Source organism: Ambystoma mexicanum, chromosome 4q (assembly GCF_040938575.1).
Source record: "Ambystoma mexicanum isolate Mex_15411 chromosome 4q, UKY_AmexF1_1, whole genome shotgun sequence".
In the NCBI taxonomy this organism is placed as follows: Eukaryota; Metazoa; Chordata; class Amphibia; order Caudata; family Ambystomatidae; genus Ambystoma; species Ambystoma mexicanum.
The window spans coordinates 397,628,923-397,646,558 of record NC_090928.1 but is presented as its reverse complement, the minus strand read 5'-3'; the positions used below and the strand labels follow the sequence as shown (position 1 = coordinate 397,646,558).

General features: G+C 44.3%; 1 protein-coding gene across 1 annotated transcript in view; it reads right to left on the bottom strand.

Moving 5' to 3' along the window:
* RYR2 (ryanodine receptor 2) overlaps positions 1-17,636 on the bottom strand; it is a 3,854,281-nt gene that overhangs the window by 664,944 nt on the left and 3,171,701 nt on the right. The window contains exon 82 of the mRNA XM_069607971.1: positions 11,127-11,203. Within this exon, the coding sequence (XP_069464072.1) occupies positions 11,127-11,203 (77 nt within the window). The remainder of the gene's footprint in view (positions 1-11,126; positions 11,204-17,636) is intronic.

The following is a 17,636-nucleotide window of genomic DNA, read 5'->3' as shown; positions in this document are numbered from 1 at the left end:
TTATGAACAGTATCAATATTTACATTAGCTGCATTCCAAAAGTTGGTTATAATTAGGATATCTTGCTTGGATAAGTCCCTGTCTATATGTAAGGCAGTAAAACCCAATGTCATATCAATGGCTATCAGCATCCCGCCAAAGGGACAAACATAGGACATTTTTTTGCTTGTTGAAGGCTACCAAGTTTTTTCAATGGAGGCTAGGGTTCTGCCAGCATGGACTCTTGCAGCATAATAATATCACACCCCAAAAAGGAAGTTTGTACATAAGTAGAATTTAAAATATTAATGTAACCACAACTTTTCCAAGAAAAAAACCAAAAGTGCGTCTGTGTGCTTAACAAGTGCAGAGGAAAGCCATGACCAATCCCCATTCATTTAACTGCAAGGTAACTTCCTTAAGGGCAATCACAAGTCTACATCCACTGTAAGGGTGCAGAAGAAGGACTGACACAAAGGTGGCATGTTTGGGACTAAAAACATTTACTAGGTTAAAAGAACCATAAAACCTATATTTCACTATTCCTGAGAGTGGATTCCCTCCCTCAACTTAATATCTAAGGTGACTGTCAGGATGTCTGTCAAAGTAAAGGTGTCCATCGTCCTGCGTCAAGAAAACCCTTCTTCGAGCCCTTGCACTATAACCTAAAGAATAACGTAGTAGTGTTCTGATACAGGAGAATGTCTCCCTTCTCCTGGGTTATGGTTCAAGTCTTCATACCATATTTCCTTGGTGAGCCTGGAGAATGTCTCCCTTCTCCTGGCAGTCAGTCTCAAACAACCTGGGGGAATGATTCCCTATCACAGGTCACATAGTTCCAAAGCAATATTCACTTTGTAGGCCAGGAGAATGCCTCCCTCTCCTGGGGTTTGGTCTCAGTCTCAAAAAGACCCAAGGGAATGACTCTCTTCCCCTGGCCTGTTGGACCTTTCTCCTGGTCCACATTACTAGGAGAATGTGTCCCTTCCCATGGTATTTGCAAAAACAATTTCTTACAACCAGAGGGAATGACTCCCTTCCCCATGTCTTCTCATTAAGTTTTCACACTTAGAGCACCAAATTCTGAGTGATATGAGGGTCCATGACCCAGGCTTGTTTCTTCTTCTTTGGTCTGGCCCACGTGGTCCACTTCCCTGCCAAGTACTGCTACTTGGAAGAAGACTTGTATTGCTCTATTGGTTTGGGTTCCTGACCCTTGTTTCTTTCCTTTGGTTTGGCCCACTTGGTTCCCTGACAAGTACTGCCATTAGGAAGATGACTCATATGACTCACTTGATTTGGGTCATCGACCCTGGTTTCTCTTCTTCTTTGGTTTGGCCCACTTGTTTCACTTCCCTGCCAAGTACTGCCATTAGGAAGACGACTCATATGACTCTTGATTGTGGTCCTGTGAAGGCATCATGAAGCAGACAACAGATTCAAAATTCAAACAAAATACTTTTATTAACTCATATGTCCGGATGGTTGAAGGCCTTACTTGCCCTATGCTAAGGTGGGATTTCCCTACATAAGGAAACCAAGGAAGGTGTGAGTCAGTAGGTTCAACTTAAAAGTCAGTCTGTGTCCAAGACCTATACTTGCCCTCACAACTAAAGCTAAACCATGTGTAGGAATGTCAGCAATAAAGGAAATATAGTGTTCCAAATAAAGTTCTGAACTTCTTGCAGCTCCTGGCTTACTTTCCAGCTCCCCTTCCATAAGTTAAAGACAGTTCCACAAAGTCTCGGGGGTTTCCTTCCCCAAATAGTAACGACATTTCCAAAAGAGATCTTGGGGTTCCTTTCTCCAAGAAGCCAATACAGTTCCAAACAGGGGCCTCAAAGTTCCCTTCCTCAAGACAGCATCATAGTTCTTTAAGTCTCATGTTCCTTTCCCCAAGACTCCAGCTCGTCAACTTGTACTTTGTCTCAATATCTCTCAATTCAAAACCAGCTCCAGATCAACTTTACACACCTTCTGCTTTCTTTTCAGTTCATACAGATTTGCTTCACTTCAGCAATCTCTTTCATTCACCTGACTGTTATTGTATAAAGTTATTTGGTTTACGCAAGGAGGGCAACCCCAGTCTAGGCGCAATTGTCAGACCACACAGTCCACCCATTAAAGGTCACGCGACCAGGAACCCTAAGCCTTCTAGCCCACACAGGTTCTTCTGTATCTGTGCATGTGTGCTGGTTCACACTCACTTGGCTTTTCCTTCTCAGGCTCTTAGCTTTGCCACAATATTTTCTCCTCTTTGTCAGCCTCTTGGCTTTGTCACCATGCGTTTTCCCACACAGTTCACTTTCTGGTGCTCACATTACTTCACCACATTTGCTTTTATGCTTTTCAGCAATATTCCTTACTTTTTTTTTTCACTTCGTTTCATACAATTTGTTCTTGGTTTTTAATATACTGTATGTGTATTTCACACAAACTTGTCTGTTCATAGTTGTGCCAAAGGCTTTCTTTTTAGTTCGGTATGCAATGAGTTGTATCTTTGATTCTGTTGTTCATAGTTCTTTTTGTCCATATTAGTCCTCCTAACCCGTTACTTTGGGTCCCTGGTTTGGTACACATACTCCTTCCTTCATTCAGCATTTACTATGTCATTCTAACAGCCCCCAGGATCGCTCCGGTTCAAGTGATCTGTCCTTTTCTCTTACCAGCCCCTGGCATCTCCTCTGGTTCTGCTCCACCGACAGTTTCTTCGGATGGCGAGCCCCACTTGCACATTGCCTTCTCTCTGTGGGTTGCCAGCAGCCCTGCTCACTTCCGGCGGACGCTACCGGTGTCTTGCAGCTTGTGAATCTCTTCCGTACCCGCAGCTCCTGCTGCTGAGACCCGGCCAATGAGGCTCCCACCACTGTGGACCTCTTGGGGCCCACCCTGGCCTTGGCTCCACAGATTCTTTGGGGTACTTGCCGGCATCCTGGCTCTCCTGCAGGACCCAACTCGGCCACCTAATTGTACACAGAACTCTTCCCTCTGTCACACAACTCTTGGTCCGGTTTCTCTCCTGCTGGTCTCTCCCACAAACTTGTCGGCTGCAACTTTTATGCACGTGCAACCATTTCACAGGTTGCAGGTGTGAGTCCACGGTCTCAATTGCCTGACCACAATTAGTGGAGCACTCTGGACATGCCTGGCCCTTACCACAGCCTGCAGGCCTCTTCCTCGTCTCAGTACTAAAGTGGTGAACATACAAATTAGTGTGCACTACTCTTAAGTGGCCTCTTCCTCGTCCCAGTATTATAATTGTCTGAATGAGGGGAAATAAGAAAAAATGGCTTGCAACAGCCTATAAAGGCAGGGGAAGTGTGAAGTTGGTTCTCACAAGGAAAAGGGGGCTACCATGTCTCAGCTGTGGACTTTCTCTTCTTCACCCTCTTCCTAGTGTTCCTATGATGATGCCTTCTGGTTTTATCCTGGGCAGAGGGGAGAGGGTAGCAATATCCCATAAATGCATCTGGGCCTGAGGGTTCATCATGGAATGGAAATGGGGGATACTGCGTCTCACCCAAGGATGTCCCCCTACCATTCCCCGGTGATCTTTCCTCGCATCTCCACCCCCGGGGTAGGGGATGCAAGAGCAATGCCCTTTCCCTGGCCACCTGAGCAGAGGATGATGGAGAGAAACAATTGAGGACGCCCTCAGGTTCCTCATAGTCCTCAACCCTTCTATGGTCACCAGTGGGCTTGTGTTTACCACTCTAATAAGGGGTGTCCCCTCTAGCGCATCTCATATGCTGGGGGCTCTTTGACCCAGCTCTGCTGGTCCATGGGGTTATTCCTGCCAATGGAGTAAGGCTTGTGGCACTCACAACTCTAGTACATCTCTCCCTGCGCAGTGTAATAATAATAATAATAATTTGGCATTTATATAGCGCTACGAACCCTCAGGTATCTGAGCGCTGCTTATTATTACCCACGGTGTGTGGTGCTCATTTATCGACCTCGGAAGGATGAAAGGCTGAGTTTGGCCCTGCCGGGATTCAAACCTGCGTTAGCAGGCTCTGCACGGATGTCAAAGCGAGCGCTCTACTCGCTGTGCCACTTGACCGGCACAGTGTAGGCAGAGAGACTGTGGGGCAATTTCCCTTGCCAGCATTCAGTTCTCTCCCACGTCCCTGCTGGGTCTCCCATGGTTCCCCTTACCTCAGGGTTGCAGCACTTCACCGGGACTTCCAGGGACTGCAGAGGGACGGCGTGGCTCCCCCAGTGTCTTTCTCTCACCGGCTCTGCGGGACGTCTTCCCACCGATAGCCTTGGCTTGCTTGCCCTTTGGTTGCTTCCGTGCATGGGACTGCTCCTCTATGCCCACCGAAGACCCGGCTGTCTGTCAACATCTTCCCGACATGCTCTCCCTGGGTGTCACAGACCCGTTCGAAGCTGCCGCCTTCTGCATGCTCGACGTCTGCAGCCTATCTGGGCTGTTTTCAACACGGCAGACAATCCTTTCTCTATTTTTATACTTTGTTGCCATTTGTAACAATCAGAGTCTTTTGTTGGTTTCCCCTTGGTAATCCTTGGATCATCACAGGGCCTCTTCGTCTCATTACCGACATGGTTAGTACTCGAGTTGTTGCAAGTCTCTGTACCGACCATTGCCTTAAGAGTTTCTGCTTTAAAGTCTTAGAGTCAAAGTAAAGATTGGAGTCAGATAAAGGAGCTAAAAGAGGTAGGGGTGTGATGTGACTTGGTAAGTTACCCCATAGGTAGTCGTCCTTCTCACTGGGGTTGTTGGGGGAATCCAGCCCCATGAGATCCTCCCTCATTATACCACCCCCAGGGGACTATTGGGTAGTGGCCCACCTCCCTGGCCTCATGGAAAAGGGCTCCCTCTCTGGAAGAAGTGAGGATGTGTGAATCGTCACACCACCTATTTCAAAATCTTTTTTATTTGAGGGGATGAGTCAGTCTTTCAAATCTTGTTGGAGATACATTTCCTCTATTGCAGGGCATTGCATAGGTTAAGGAGTTTAAAGCGCACAAATTAAAGAGATTGATTTTATTCCCATACCAATCGAGCAACAATAAGGGAAAAGAAATTAACTGCATTTTTTCCCCACTCTCTCCAGGTAGATCGACCCAGTCAATATCCCCCAAATGTAGAAGGCGCAGAGCTGGAATTGAGGAGAATATTTGCAACAGTTTTCATCAATTACAACAAATATTGTCATTGATTTGACAAATATTCTCAAGCCCTAACACTCACCCACTGAAGTAATTTGAGGTCCTTCAGGAGGGCTTTTGACGGTGACCCTCTTCGCGGCCACGTCAATCTCCTAAAAAAGGCCCTAAGCAAATCATGTTCATGGAAACCTGAGTGGCTAACACGGAATCATTTGAAACATGCTTGGAATTATTCATGCAAGGGATCAAGACTTCAATAACTTCTAAGCCATCCTCAGTAAAAGAGGAAGCCGCAGTCCTCTGGGTGCCAGGGATTAGGGACTTTGTAATCTCACTGTGAGAGTTCTTTTTTCCTTGACTTTTAATGAATTTATATTGGAGTCCGGGTTCACTTTAGATGTTGGGAGTTGGGAGGATAGCTCAGTGGTTTCCTTGGATACTGGTGGTTGAGTATTAAAGTCAATGACTTAATCTGTCAGCCCTTAAAAATGTACTCAAAGAACGGTTTCAGTTCAAACTAAAAGTTGGTTGATTTTTATATTTTTTTGCAGCACAGGATTTAATATTTATGGATTTTTTTATTGATTTTCGGGGTACCTTGGTTGATCAATTCCTGCCATAGAATCACTTCCTTGTATGGCTGATCTTTTTTCAGTGGAGTCAGTCATTCTAAAAAGGTCTGGAATAATGCTAAACCTCTCATTAGTGACTAGATGGTCATTAGGACTGGGAGGGAGTCTAGGAGCCGAGACAGCATCAACAGACTCATCAAAAGATTCCAAATTGAAATCATTCAGGGTTGTCCCGCTTTCAAGACTTTCCAAGAATAACTTCTTGTCTGAACTAATAGAAAAGAGGGCAGAATTGCATTGCACCGATTCCTTTATGTTGTCATAAAGTCTTAAAATACATTGTAAAACTAGATGTAGTGCAGTGATGGAGGAGGGACCCAGAGTGTTGGTATATCAAGTTGGTTGTACAGTGCCCTTAATTATTCCTCATTGTTTTTTGTTGTTCATTCAGACTGAAGTGTGAAACAGGTGGATTGGATTCTGCCCTAATATCATTAAGGTTCGTAGAGCCGCTTCCAAAGGAAGAAGTGCAGAGTCATCATACAGGTCCAGAAGTGCAGAGTCATCATACAGGTCCAGAAGTGCAGAGTCATCATACAGGTCCAGAAGTGCAGAGTCGTCATACAGGTCCTGGCAGGTTCTAAAAAAAAAGGCTTGGTCAACATTAGTGACTCTTTTTTTTAGGTCTCCAGTATGGATTGGTTTCGTTGAGTAGGGCTGCTAAAATTCCATTATTTGACCTTGAAAATGTCTGGCTAAATTCTAACCCGTTGTATTTGGAAGGTCCCTGCTTAGGGACTCCATCAAATCAGTTTGCTCCACACGGTAGAGGTGTGGGGGGTAAACTCATTTCTTCCATTAAGGCAGGGGACAATAATCAGTGGGCTTTGGCGTTAGGATTAAATGTCCCTCGTAAGGTTGTGTTTGGGGCTTGGTGGTGAGGCCATTGCAACCAATTCGCTAGAATAATGCAACAAATAGTGAGGACACGTACAATAGAAGTCAAAGAAGTCCCACCAGCGAACCACAGCAGATCACACTTGCTCGCACTTCCACACCATGCGCCTGATTTTAAAGGCTGGAGCCTCAGCTGGGGATGCAGCGGTAAAAACAGTCCTCCAGGAAACGTCAGCCAAAACGCCAGCGACAAACCACACTAGCTATGGGGTAAAGAGGGGAGCCCCCTTCCCATGAAGGCGTTGGTGGAAAGTGGGTAGCGGCAAAATGCAAGTAATGAGGGAACACCCCCTTAACAATGAGAGACGAGAGGAGTGGCACAGAGTGCACTCCAAACACCAGGTGAATGCAGGGAGCACAACAAAGTATGATCAATGCGTCATAACAAAGACATTGAAGAGTGGAAGATGCATACAAAAATACACAAAATATTAACAGGACATTTTGTTAAGTGGCTGTTTTAGGTATTCAGGTGCTTTTGCCAATTAGATTGACTGAAATGCTTCTTCCAATCAGAGTTCTCATTATATAAAATTATATAAATTGTGGCTCTTCGCACATTCTGCAACTTGCCCTGCATTGGGTGTACGTTTGTTATATAGAAGATGCCATTTGTTAACCCCATCTCAAATATTGGATGTCCACTGGACACATCTTGTTTGCACATTTTCAAGAGAACATTTGCTTATTTGCACACCTAGCTCTGTCTAACGCAAATGACACATTCTATTGCCTTTGTGAATGCTTTGTTCAGCAACATTTTAATAAACCATACTTGGACAAACACGGAATACAGGCAACGCCTATTAACTATTGTCTGAGAACTGCTCCATTTTTCTTTGCAAAATGTATCAGTAAATGAACAATGTTTCTGAAAATTCAGACACATTCGTGGTGTTAAGCATATTTTCCAAAGACCTGTAGAATAATACCAGGGGGAATAGATTGACAAATAACTTTTGAGAGATGTCACAGCAGGAGGGTCACCGGATGACGGAGTCAAGATATACAAATTAAGGGGTGTTATTACAATCAAACGAAAGTAATGGATACGGTTTCATGGAGGTCAGCTGGTTGGGTTTCTACAAAACAAACTAGTCTGGCTTCTTAAATGGACAGTGCTCCACAATTTGTTGGCTTCATGTGAAGGCTTCCTCAGCTTTCATAGACGTTTTCAGGAAGTCACACATTCCTTGTCATCTCTGGAAAACCTGGCACCACAACCCCTACTGCCTTAAGTCATATCTCAGCCTGGGTCAGGTGCCCTACACAGATTGGTCCTGATAGCAGTAGAAAGGCATTATGCCCAATAGCCACCTGCCTCAAAACGATCACAATTAGAATCCTCTACTAACCGGCAACTTTGGTCCAAAAGCATCCCTCTTTTCTTTTGACCCTTTTCTAGGCCTATTTTTGCATCTCTTTCATTTCGCCTTCTTCCTTTCTAGTATTCACCTCCTGTCTCCCTCTCGTTTCTGCCCCGTTTATGCTTTGCCTCTTCCTCAACATCCACCACACTCTAATATGCTCTGCCCCCCCTCTCCTTAGCTTTTAGTCTCGCCTTTAGCCCCACCCCCTCTGAAGTTCATTTTCTTTACTTCTCCTCATTAAGTCATGACTCACTCTCCTCCTCCAACCACAATCCTCTATCCTCCTCATTCACTGTGGCCTTCTAAACCTCTTTCTGTTCCACAATTCCCCCTCTCTCTGCTCTTCCTCCCCATTGCTATTTTTCAGGTCTTGGGATTGTCCACGTTAATATCCATTTTCTCCTACCCTCTCCTTGGTCTTCCCCTCTCCTCCTAATTAACCCTCTTCAGCTCCTCTCTTATAGATCCTCTCCCCTCCTCCTCCACAAAACTCATTGTGCTTCACCTCATTCTCCCATCTCCTCAATCCTACAGGACATGGTTTCTCCTCTGCTATTTTATTTCACTAAAGAACATCCTGGTCCATGACAAATCCCTTAAAGACTCTTAGGTGAGTCAACATAATGAATCTGCATGGAGATCGGTTCACCTTTGAAAGAAACTACAGTATCGTCATCTGATGTCAATTTACTGGTGGGCCAGTGCACAGCTCAGCTAGCAGTAGATATTTCCAAGGGGTCCCCCTTCCTGGATTTATATTCTGCACTTACACAGTCACTGGCCAGTCCATTGTTAAATGTTCCTCCTCTTTGGTGATAGATAAGTGCAGGACTCTCTTGATCATGCACAGCCATTGAGAATACTGGTGGAGCTGGCCTGCAAAAACTTCACTTACTAATGGAGGACTACAAGAATCTCACAGTGCGAGTACAGAATGGTGTGGAAAGCAGATTTATGCACCTGTGCCTTTGTTCAAAAAATACTCATTAGTGGTTTGGGCCCCCAGGCAGTGGTGCCCGATTTTCAATTCTTTGCCATTTTTAAAAAGTCAGAAAAAGTAATTTCCGATACATACAAGTGCCTTTCCGCCAAGGGGAAACAGCGAATCATCTCTGATGCAAGACGTGTCTCCCAGTGGAAGCAGCAAAGTCCCTCCAATTTGCACATTACCAGCGGGCAAGGGATTATAGGGGACCGACGAGTGGTTTAAGAGGGTTGAACTCACTGCCTCCTAAAAGCAAGTTCTTTCCAGTCTCTGACAGTTCCAAGGGTAGTAGAGGTGCTTTACGAATTGCCCTGGAACTACCTTGTGTTGCATGCTCATAGAGTTCCCACTTTGTATTACCCTGACCTCTCTTAGGCCTGTCCCTTGCAAAGTAGGCAAGTTGTCTCTTTAGGAGTCACTGTCTTGGCTTGTCACCTTCCTAGCCAGGTCAATTCTTACTGGCCACGATTTATTAAGATTCTTGAAAAGGACCATAGACAAAAGGTTGGTGATGGAACGCAGCATGGAGTGGTGGCTTGCTCCAGGCCTCCATGGTCAGCCCAGTACCAACACTTAGCTTCCAATATAGCCCTATTCACAGTGACAGGAAGAAACACGCAGAAACAATAAATGTGACCACCTTTATTTGACAAAATAGGACTTCTTCCACAGGATGGATTTTCACTGATGATCCTAAATGTTCCTGGATGGCTTCTCCCATCTCCATTCAGTTGATAAGATGGAAAACAGTTCCCCATCACCTAAATGCACATGTAAAAACCTGAAGATGTTTATTTGCCAGTATATAGAATACAGAGCAGGGTGATCTTTAATCTCTGGTCTTAATGAGTGCATTTGATGGCTACCTCCTGCCTTGTGCACTTCTAATTGGTGCAGGTGCTGATCCAGTATAACAGGTTGTTCAAACGTTTTATTAAGCATACAAGTTTTAGTGGGTTTATGGAAGTTGAAATTCACCACCTGGGCGATTGCTGCTAGTCTGGATGGAATGTAACCCATTTTAGACTGAATACATTCCATTTTCCATCTTTGGATCAGCATATTTTATCAAAACTTGTTTTGAGGGGTCTATATTTGCAAACAACAATGTAGCCCCTCACTTTATTAAATCGGAGCATTCATTTGGGACCTTCTTCATACCTTGCTTTCATTTCGAGCGTGTATCGCTAGTTCATTCTTGAGAATGGGTTAATTATTTGTACTTTCTCACATAGGCAGTGGCACTGCTTTCCTGGTTGGATCAATTCTATGGCTCACTTGATATTTGGAGCAAAAAGATCTCATCATATCGCACCAACTCTTTAAGACCCACTCTGGCGGTCTCTAAAAGCAGGTATCAAATTCAAATTAGGTGGTCTGATTTTCAGTTTTCCTATGAAATCATCCTTTCAATTTGTTAAAAAAAAGTGACTTGTTTGCTGCTTTCAATGCAACACGAGCAAGTATTTATCTGGACTCAAAATTCCATTTGTTAAAAAAAGCACCCAACCTCAAATCAAGCATTCTCGGTTGTTGTTGCACTCTACTGTAACTATTTACTCTAGGAACTTAAACAACCATATGTGTAGTTTCTACTGAAAGGGACACCGATAGAGTCAATAGGTTTCACTTTAGTGCTTCAATAACTATCATTTCTCACTAGAATGGTATTAAATGTGTGATGTACTTCTGTAAATTGCAACATGTTATGCTCGCAGCAAGGTGTACTAAAATTTAATACAAAAATAAGATCAGTGAGTTAAATGTATCAAAGGGTGCGTTAAGTAGTTACAACTTTAGGATGGATGTCACCTAGAGGCTCCAGAGCTGTTTCTTTGTGGAGTGACTGTTTTATGTGGCCGCTTTCTCTGCATACATTAGACATCTGATCTCATTTTATTTTGCTGTGAGCTGTGCATCTGCTGCATGGCTCCTCTCCTATGATATTCTTCTGTAATTCAATGTTCAAAGGTGAAGTTTAATTTGGTAAACAGTGATGAGGCATATTGTCTTGTCTGGAAGAAAATTGCTGCTGATCTTCAATAGAATATTATACCTCAAACTCTCAGCATAAATAATAAAGCATAACGTATTAGGGAAATAAATTAAAGGATGATGTTTGCTTACCTACATGATTGCATTAGACCTGCGAGGCTCTGAAAGAAACCCACATCCTTTTTGTCCTTGAGGTAGTCCAGCATTTTCTGCAGAAAAACAAAGGAAACTACTTACTATGTAAGCTAACTGATTTGCAATACAGATATATAAGACAGGAAAACAGCAGGAATACATGTCTTGTATGCAGTTCAACAGATGTGGAAATATTGTAGGTGATATCAGGAGTTACTCCTACATCAAACACATACACAACTAAAATATATTTCGAAAAACGAGTATATAAAATGTATATCCAATGATATTCAGTCGTGTGTATGGGAAATATTGACTTCAGTCGGGATATACAGTCCACGTCTATGGACTCCTTAGAAAGCTATAATGATTATGGTGTCAGAGGCCTGCGGCAAGTCAGATATAGGATATGGACAAGAAGACATGGATTGAAAGTAAAATCTTTATTACAGGAAGAATGCATAACCATAGCCCTACAACTAAGATGATGGTTTTCCCTAATCTTAACAAAAAAATAAAGTGGTGCTCGTCAGGATGTCTTAGAGAAAATCAGTCCTCTGTCTGAACCCAATCTATCCATATATAAAACCCTATTACTAATAACAATAGTAACAAACTTGCCTAGGAAAATGTTACTTAGCCCCATTTCTTGGCTTATGGTGGATGCTTCCTGACCTCCCCATTTTTGGGTCCTTAATTATCACTTTGCTTTCAGGCCTCTGCCTGCAGGTACCGTTCAAAATAAAAAAAAAAGATTTCTCTCATGAGGAACTTCTTTGTTGATATCAATTTTAAACTACCCCGCAACCAAAATCCTTCTAATTAGTACTGTTGGACGTGTCGCACAGGTGTCTGACATCACGGAGACCTCGAGTTCCTCAACTCCGTTAATTAAAGTATAGATACGTTTTTGTGTCTTTTACACCTTTTACTGCACCACAAACAAATTTGTTTGAAGTAGTTTTATATCTCCATAAATGAATACACAATGCCAAAAGTGGTGTTATGTTTAAATGGTTTATTCTTTGTTGCTCTTGTGATGACACGCATTTCGGCACTTGGCTGTGCCTTTCTCAAATCAGGGCTATTCTATTATTTAAACAAAAAGGAAGCACATTGTATATCCAACACATTTAAATCATTCAGTGCAATTCAAAAGCAAGAACAATGCAATAACATAAAAGTAATTCAAATCAAAGTAAGTGAACCATAAGGTAAGTCCAATGTGAGCCCCACATTTGCAAAAAGAGAGGAGAAAGAAAGAGAAGGAGACCGAGAATCACGAGGGGGGATTTGGGTGGGTCTGTAAGGGTTTTTTCGAGAGTCCCAACAAAGACAAAAAAACGGGCAGGGGAAAAAGAAAAAAAAGAAAAAACACAATGAAACATTTTTTTGAGCCTTAGATAGCATTTCATCATTGTGACACTTCTGAATATAGAACAATCTATCTGTAACTTGTTTCGAATGGGTCTTATAATCTTTATTGTATCTATGTATACATAAACTGCCCATTTTGTGTCCTCAATTGTCATATGTTTCCACTTATATATAATCTCCTCTTGAATTGCTGTATTAGTTTTACTTTTAGCTATCTTTTAACGGAAATAACGTAGAACCGGTGCTGGAAGGGAAAGAGTATTTTATGTTTTTGGGGTTAGGGGGGAGGTCAGGGACATGGGGAGGCAACAGCGAGAGGCTCCCAGTTGTCTCTCCACAATCAACATGGAGTCACCCAGGGAAGGGCCTCGGGTGGCTGCATGTATATTATCGCCCGCTGTTCCAGCCACCTGATTGGCTGAGCACCCTTCCCCACGTGTGAATGGTATGTGTTGGTGCCCTCTCCTGTTTGCATGCTAACAGGCAGAATGTAAGACTGTTCCTACATTCTTCCATTGTTGGATTAACTTTGATATCAGTGGAGGGGCATTCTATTGGAAAGGGACTACTAGTGTAAATTAGTGAGAGCTCAGTGGAAGCAGGGACAGACATGTTGTGTGCAGAGGAGGGTCAGGGTATAAGAGGGTGAGGAGAGAGAGAGAAAGATACAGTTAGTGAGGTGGGCGAGACACAGGAGAGTTGCATAGGAGGAGTAGGAATTAGAAGAAAGATTGACTTGGCATGGATACCCATTTCACAAGGTGAAGGTGTGGCAAGATGGGGGGGTGTCAATAGGTTGTAGTGGGTGGGAGTGGCAAGTTGAGAACTTGGTTTAGATGGGAAAGAAGTAGTGGGAAGATCAATGAGTAGGCGCAAACAATGTATTGAGTATGATATATGGCATTTATAATGTGCATATACACAAGTGTTTCAAGGTGCGCCAAAGCAAGGCAGAGGGAACAAAGGGAAGACAGACAACGAACCTACTAGGCCAGGTGACATTGAGATCGTGCAAGTGTAGCGGTGGGGGAGGTGAAAAGTGCAAGGGATAAGAGGAGGAGACAGTGCAGTACATGGGATCACACAGTAAAACAAATAAAATAAATACAAACCAGTGCGGTTTCAATTTAAACCAGGAGTTCCGCAGCAGAGAGGTAGAGAGAAAGCAGGAGCAAAGAGGAAGGTCTTGAGGTGCTTCCAGAACCAGAGATGGTTCTCCTCAAATTTCAGCGAGGCTGTTCCAGGGGGAGGGCCAAACCGAGGAAAGAGATCTAAAACCAACTCGCTGCCTTGAGAAGCGACTGACCCTGAGGGAGTTGGAGGCGGAGGAGTGAAGGGCTCGAGAAGGAAGATATTTACAAAGAGAGAGTTGAAGGTATTGAGGCCCCAGGCCCCAGAAGGCCTTGTGGACAATGCAGAGGATTTTGAACGTAATCCTCGCAGCCACTGGGAGCCAGTGCAGAGATCTCAGGACAAGTCTCGCAGTCCTCTTTTGGATGAGTTACAGAGGGTAGAGAGTAGAAGCAGGCAGATTTAGAAAGAGGCTGTTGCAGTAGTTCAGCCTAGAGAGAACCAGAGCTCTGTAGACAGTGAGCCTCTGGGGGAAGGAGAGGAAAGGAAGAATACATACCTCTGAGGAGGTGCATTTGATAGTGTGACTTCTTAGAGACGTCAGAGATGTGAGGAGAGAAGGAGAGTGGGGAGTCGAAGATGACCGAGGTTTTTAGCCAAACAGGTGGGAGCAAAAGGGAGACTGGAAATGAGCTGAGTGTCATCCGTATAGCACTGAAAGTTGGGGCACAGAGTGGCAATGCGGTGGGCAAGAAGTGACAGGTATTGGTTGAACAGCCGGGGAGAGAGGTTAGACCCCTGGGGAACACCACAGGTAGAGAGAGAGAGGAGACGAAGTACCCATGTTGGACCTGGGAGGGTTGATCGGAGAGGAAAGAGGTCAGCCAAGCCAGGGCCTGATCGGTGATACCAAGGTTATCACGGGCACAGTTGAGCAGGATGGCATGGTTGACTGTGTCAAAGGCAGAAGTGAGATCAAGTAAGATGAGGACAGGACATAGGGTGTATTATAATTGAGGTTGGAGAGCAGGTCTTCACGGATGTTCAGGAGAGCAGTTGCCATGCTTCTGGCAGCTCTGAAGCCAGACTGATGATCATGGAGGCAACCAAAAGATTCAGTGTGCAGAGTAGGCTGGGAGCTGGCCAGCCTTTTTAGGAGTTTGCCCAGGAAAGGAGTGATGGAGTTTGGGCCATAGTTAGCCAGGCAGGAAGGGTCGGATGAGGGTTTCTTAAGAAGATGGCGCACAAGAGAGTGCTTCAGGGGAGAAGGGAAGACTCCCGTGGTGAAGGAGTGGGTGCAAAAGTCAGCCAGAGCAGGAGCCAGTGTGTCAATGTGGTCCTTGATGGTTTTGGAGGAACAGGGGAGAACCTGTTTTGACGAGACTTTCATAGATTGAACTTGTCTAGAAACCTCATCTGGGGAGAACAGGGGAAAGGCAGAGACGGTGGGAGGAGGGGGCCAATGAGGGGCCAGAGGAAGAGCAGAGAGTAGAGGGGGGAGGAGGAGGGGCAGAGGAAGAAAGAAAGGACAGGATGTCCTGAGTTTTAGAGATGAAATGAGAAGCTGTGCAGAAGGCCTGGTAGAGGACAGGAGAGGTAGAGACTGCAGCAGGATTCGCCAGCTCCTTGCAGATTTGAAAGAGTTTCGTCCGAGTTGTTGGATGCCGCAGAGACACAGGGTTGGATGTGGGTACAATGCCACAGAGACGTGGGCTACGATGATCGTAGAGATGAGGGTTTTGGCTGAAAAGTGGAAGATGTGGGGGAAGATTCCCTTGTGTTAAATAGGGTACAGCCATAGCAATCATGAATTGTTGAAGTGTGAAATTGTTGCAAAGAGGTCCCCGCGGGTTGAAAAAGCCTTGGGTGATGCAATGAGGAGGTCAGGAGGGAAGTAGATGGGGTAGGAAGAGTGAGTTTTGCATTTGAATCTGGGAGTTGATTACCATCCACCTTGGATGAGTTGCACATTGAGCAGTCTAAGGCTGCTGATTGCTGTGAAGAAGCTGGTGAAGCGATCTGGTGTAGCCAGGGTGAAGGATAACAAGGAGAATAATAATTTGATTATCATCAGCAAAGAGTTGTTAGTGAAAGCCAAATAATGAGATTAATATGCCTAGAGAGGAGGTGTATAGAGTAGAACAGAGGGGAACGGACTGAGGTCTGCGCCTTGGAGAACTGCCAAAAGGTTGTTTGTGGGGGAAGAAATGTTAAGCGTTCTAGGAGGTGAGATGTAGCAACCAGATAAACAGGAGGGCATGTAGTTAGCTGCAGTGTCTTTGAATCCAAGGAAAGAGAGGGTTTGTAGGTGGGACAAAGGTGTTGAATAGTTCAGAGAGGCTGCATAGTTTGAGGGTAGAGGAGCGGAGAGAGTGGTGAGCAGAACAGTGGTTAAGGAGTTGGAAATGCAGGAGAGAGCGATTTCAGTAGATTTCTTTTTTTCTCCAGGGGCCTGATTGGAGGAGATGGCAAAATGAGTGACCTGAAGACAAACCATTAAAAGATTTTAGAGTGATGGGGAAGAATAGAGAGCAGTCTGCAGAAGGATTTTTTCTTGGGTCAGCTTGGGTGTCTATATGATTGCAATTGCTTTCCTGCAAAATGTCAATCTAGTGATGATCTCATTATATCACCAAGATATACATCCATATGTGATGTATACATGGTGATAATTATGTAATCATTCAGTAATGTCAGTGCAAGCCGTCAATAATAATGATTTGGCTAAGAGACAATGGACCTCATTATGAGTGTAGCGGTCTGGAAACAAAGGTTCTCACTGGCACCCTTGTTCCTGTACCGCCACGCTGGTATGACCCTGCTGAGCGCTAGCGGACCCGGTAGGCAGACTCTGCTGAGCGCTAGCGGACCCGGTATGCAGACTCTATCACGGAAGCATCAGCACTGTTAGTAACAGTGTCAATGCTTCTGGCAACCGATTCCCATGGAGTCCTGTGGGACTCCACAGGAATGGGGACTAACATTTTCCGGCACCCTGCTTCCCGGTCTGCCAGGACTTGTAATGTCCCGGTAGCACTGAGAAGCTGGTAAAATGTTACGAGTCCAGTGTCAACCCACTGGAGGCACAGGCAGAGTTACCGCCAGACTCGTAATGAGGCCCTATGTTTTACTTCAGCCCTTGGCCAACGTTAACCATACCAAAACATTTTTAAGTCAGTAGCCGCCCCTTACCCAAAGGTCCTGCCACATGCCTCTCTGAGTGAGACAACCCACTTCATACAACTGTTCATCAAAGCCCACTACTCCCTTAAGGTTGGCCCCTGTTCCGATGGCCATTCATGCTTACACGAGAGCTATCTTGGGAGTTGTGTTTGCACTGTCCTATTTTTATGCTCCATAACTGCCATGGCTTTTGGTCATGATGAAAATAATCAGACAAACTCTTCAGGGTCTTATACCTTTTTTCGAGGGAATTATCGTTCTGTGGTAGGGATATGAAATATTCTATATTTAGAGAAGCATTAGAAATTCCCAGACAAATACTTGATGGTAGCCTCATATGCAAAACATATCTTAAACACATCTCCACCCTCTTATTCCTGTATACACTCACTCATTAGTGGTATTATATGTGATGTAATCATCATGAAATTTTGGAGGTCATGACAAGGAGTAAATTATGTTTGCTGTGGTAAACAATTGTTTACTTTGTTTGGTTTTGCAATGCATCAATATCATCCCTTCAAATAAAGTTTCTTTTTTAGTGTCGGACATCTCCAGAGAAGATTTCATATGCCCAGTGTACAAGCAAGACTTGTTGCATAGGAAAGGGATCTTCCTGCCTCTGGCCTCGCCCTATGTCCATCACTAGGCTGCCCTGAGCTAAGATTTGATGCATAATTGTCATAAAAACGTGGCATAGATCCTCTTTTTTTTTTTTTAGAAAGACTGCATATATGTAGAAAGACTGCATATACGTTTGGAAGTAAGAAGGATAATTTGTTCCCGCAAGCAGGTATAGATCTGAAGACCATATCCTGGCATATTTCTACCTTGCCAGACAATGCAATTAGAATGTGGTATAATTCAGGAATGGGC